This window comes from Triticum aestivum, chromosome 3A, assembly GCF_018294505.1.
Source record: "Triticum aestivum cultivar Chinese Spring chromosome 3A, IWGSC CS RefSeq v2.1, whole genome shotgun sequence".
Taxonomy (NCBI): domain Eukaryota; kingdom Viridiplantae; phylum Streptophyta; class Magnoliopsida; order Poales; family Poaceae; genus Triticum; species Triticum aestivum.
The window spans coordinates 476,360,406-476,363,576 of NC_057800.1; the positions used below are offsets into that span (position 1 = coordinate 476,360,406).

The 3,171-nt window shown below is 51.3% G+C and overlaps 1 protein-coding gene across 2 annotated transcripts; it reads left to right on the forward strand.

Annotated features, from left to right (window-relative positions):
- On the forward strand, window positions 1-2,917 carry LOC123061716 (ras-related protein RABA1f). Of its 2 annotated transcripts, XM_044484934.1 has the most exons (4): window positions 1-573; window positions 981-1,383; window positions 1,673-1,728; window positions 2,584-2,917. In XM_044484934.1, the coding sequence occupies exons 1-4, from the start codon at window positions 350-352 to the stop codon at window positions 2,915-2,917; spliced, it is 1,017 nt and encodes a 338-aa protein (XP_044340869.1). In that variant the 5' UTR covers window positions 1-349. The 2 variants fall into 2 exon arrangements, with proteins under 2 accessions (XP_044340869.1, XP_044340870.1); XM_044484935.1 differs by lacking the exons at window positions 1,673-1,728; window positions 2,584-2,917 and having other exon boundaries at window positions 31-573; window positions 981-1,530.
- The last annotated feature ends 254 nt before the right edge of the window (window positions 2,918-3,171 follow it).

Sequence of the window (3,171 nt, forward strand, 5' to 3'; positions counted from 1 at the left end):
GAGACGAAGCCAGGACCGGGACAACGAGCGGCTCGATGGTCGTCATCATCTCTCGCTTGGCTTTCTCTACCTCCCCACCACCCCCCACGAAACCAACGCCATCCGCGGCGACCCCTTCTTCCCTTACCTGAGACACTTCTCCCCAAAGCGAACCAACCCAGCTGAAAAGAAGCGAGACGCGCCGCACCGCGTTGCCTTTGTATCGTGCCTCTATTTAGCTCAAGAGGAGAGGATAGGAGAGGAGAGGAGAGGCGCGCGGGAAGGGGAAGGAGATCAAATCTTAGGAAACCATCGGTTGATCGAGCAGCGGCGGCGACGCAGAAGCAGCAGGAAGCAGGAGGGGAGGGGGATGGCGGTGGCGTATCGCGCGGAGGAGGAGTACGACTACCTGTTCAAGGTGGTGCTGATCGGGGACAGCGGCGTGGGCAAGTCCAACCTGCTGTCGCGCTTCGCCAGGGACGAGTTCAGCCTCGACACCAGGTCCACCATCGGCGTCGAGTTCGCCACCAAGACCGTCCGCGTCGACGGCAAGCTCGTCAAGGCGCAGATCTGGGACACCGCCGGCCAAGAAAGGTACCAATACTCTCCACCTCCTGCTCCTTCTCTTTTGCCCGCCACCTGTATGAGATATTGCTGCTTTGCCTGTCCACCTCTTTCTTTCTCCCACCGCTTGCCGTCGATTCAGTTTAGTTCAGCTTGATCGATCGATCGATCGATCGTAGTAATTGATGACTAACCCAAGGACTTGCGATGACTCCTTTCCCGTTGCCATGCTTGTGATTTCAATAGCAATCTGTAAACAACTCACTCTGAACTGCAGATGTCCTTCGAAATAGGAGTATCTTTATTAGCAATACAATGTGCATCTTTCTGGTTGCGTGTAACCGCATTTCCACATTGACACCAGTACCAAGTTGGCTAATCACTTTACGTACGTGCGTGCGTTGCACTCGCACCCGCGGCTCTCTCTATGTGTGTAGGTACCGGGCCATCACCAGCGCCTACTACCGGGGCGCCGTGGGCGCGCTCGTGGTGTACGATGTGACGCGCCACATCACGTTCGAGAACGCGGAGCGGTGGCTGACGGAGCTCCGCGACCACACGGACGCCAACATCGTGGTGATGCTGGTCGGGAACAAGGCGGACCTGCGCCACCTCAGGGCCGTCTCGCCCGAGGAGGCCAGGGCCTTCGCGGAGCGCCACCGCACCTTCTCCATGGAGACGTCCGCGCTGGAGGCCACCAACGTGGAGGACGCCTTCACGGAGGTGCTCGGCGAGATCTACCGCGTCGTCAGCAAGAAGGCCCTCGACATCGGCGACGACCCCGCCGCGCCGCCCAGGGGCAAGACCATCGACGTCGGCGGCAAGGACGACGTCACCCCGGTGAACACGGGCGGCTGCTGCTCGGCCTAGTCAAACTCTCTCCCTCTTTCTCTCTGCCGGAGACGGTGGTAGGTGATGCCGTGTGTGTGCGTGCTAGGGTGTAACAGGCATGTCGCGACCGTGATGATTATTGATTATTGGTCAAAACGCTCTGGGGGTGGTTGATACCTTGATATCATATGCTTGATTGATACGTACTATACATACAGCGTGTAGTACTACCGGGAGAAGACGTCGTGCGTGTGATGTTGCAAGTTGCAACCATGGTCCGCGTCCGTGTTCAGTTCAGGTCCAAAAAAACGCGTTAGGGTGTGACAATTTTCGGTCAAGGCGCTTCATCATCAGGTAAAAAATAGAAGCGACTCCGATGAAGACGAAACGGCCGTCGTGCAGAAAGTGCATATGCCGGCGATGTCCGCGTCGGAACACGGCCGCGGAAGGATATGCATAATTTAAGAACACTATTATGCGTTGACGCAAGCCCTACCAGCTCAGGACGGCGGGTGGGATCGGAGAAGGATATTGCAAAATGCCTAGCATCTTTTTTTAGCTTCTTTAAGGGATATAAAAGCCAAGTTTATTTATCAAAGTCTACATGGTGTGGGATACAACTCCGATCATGTGAAACTGGGCTTTAAGGTTAACAGAAGAGGTCATATTTGATGAGTGGGAAATGGACAAAAAATTAACATTTGAGAAGATGCATGTATCTCAAATTGTGTCACTAGAAAAATTATAACGCCTAAGGGGGGCATCTGTTAACTGAGGAGATGATCTCACTGATCCTGCCTCCAACAATTGGGATGAACACCTAATCAGATAAACTATGTGGCCCATTGATGCACAACGGATTCTTTCAGTTTCACTCTCGCAACATGATATGCCAGATTTCATTGTTTGGAGTTATACGAAAAATGGTATATTCTCGGTTCGACCAGCTTATTCCGTGGAGTGGGACCATCAGTATGGCAGCAAATTAAAATACTCTAATGGGATGGGACGAACCACAGTTAACCCTATTTGAAACAAGATATGGAAGTTATCTTGTCCGACAAAAGTTATTTTTTTTATATGGCGTACACTATATGGAACACTCCCCCACCGGGTTACGCTCGCTAATAGACATATGAAGGTCTCGCCCATTTGTCCCACTTGCTTTGAGGGCTTAGAAGATACGAAGCATATGCTTTTCCGTTGTAGTAAAGAAAATGGGGTTTGGGAAAGGCTGGGGATGGATGATATTATTGATAAAGCTTGCGAGATTGACCATTCTGGAGAGGCAGTGTTAAAGTACTTACTACTTCTTCCGGGCCAAGGTTTGAGGATAATGGATTACCACAATGTGCGTGAGATGATTGCTGTCTCAGCATGGTATTTATGGTGGGAAAGACGAAAGTTGATGCACAAGGAGAAAACTCAAAATGCACTTCAGATTTCAATGGGGGTTCTAGCCCTTACCACAAACTTCATAAATGCATTGTCCCCCAAGGCTTCTACGAAGGAGGATGGTCTTGTCCCCCCAGAGCTTTTGTGAAACTTAACACTGATGCTTCTTTTGACCATGACCTGCTTAGGGGAACAATGGGGGGCAGATTTATTGCTAGAGGGATTGGAAAGATTGACTATTGCGTGGATGTGTTGATGGCGGAAGCTTTAGCCCTCAAGTTTGGTCTAACACTAGCGCAAAGGGCGGGATGTAATCGTCTTATTATTAACTCAGACAACATGAAGGTGATTGATACTATGCAGGATGGAGGACAGTCAGCAAGCACGACAACAACAATCTTC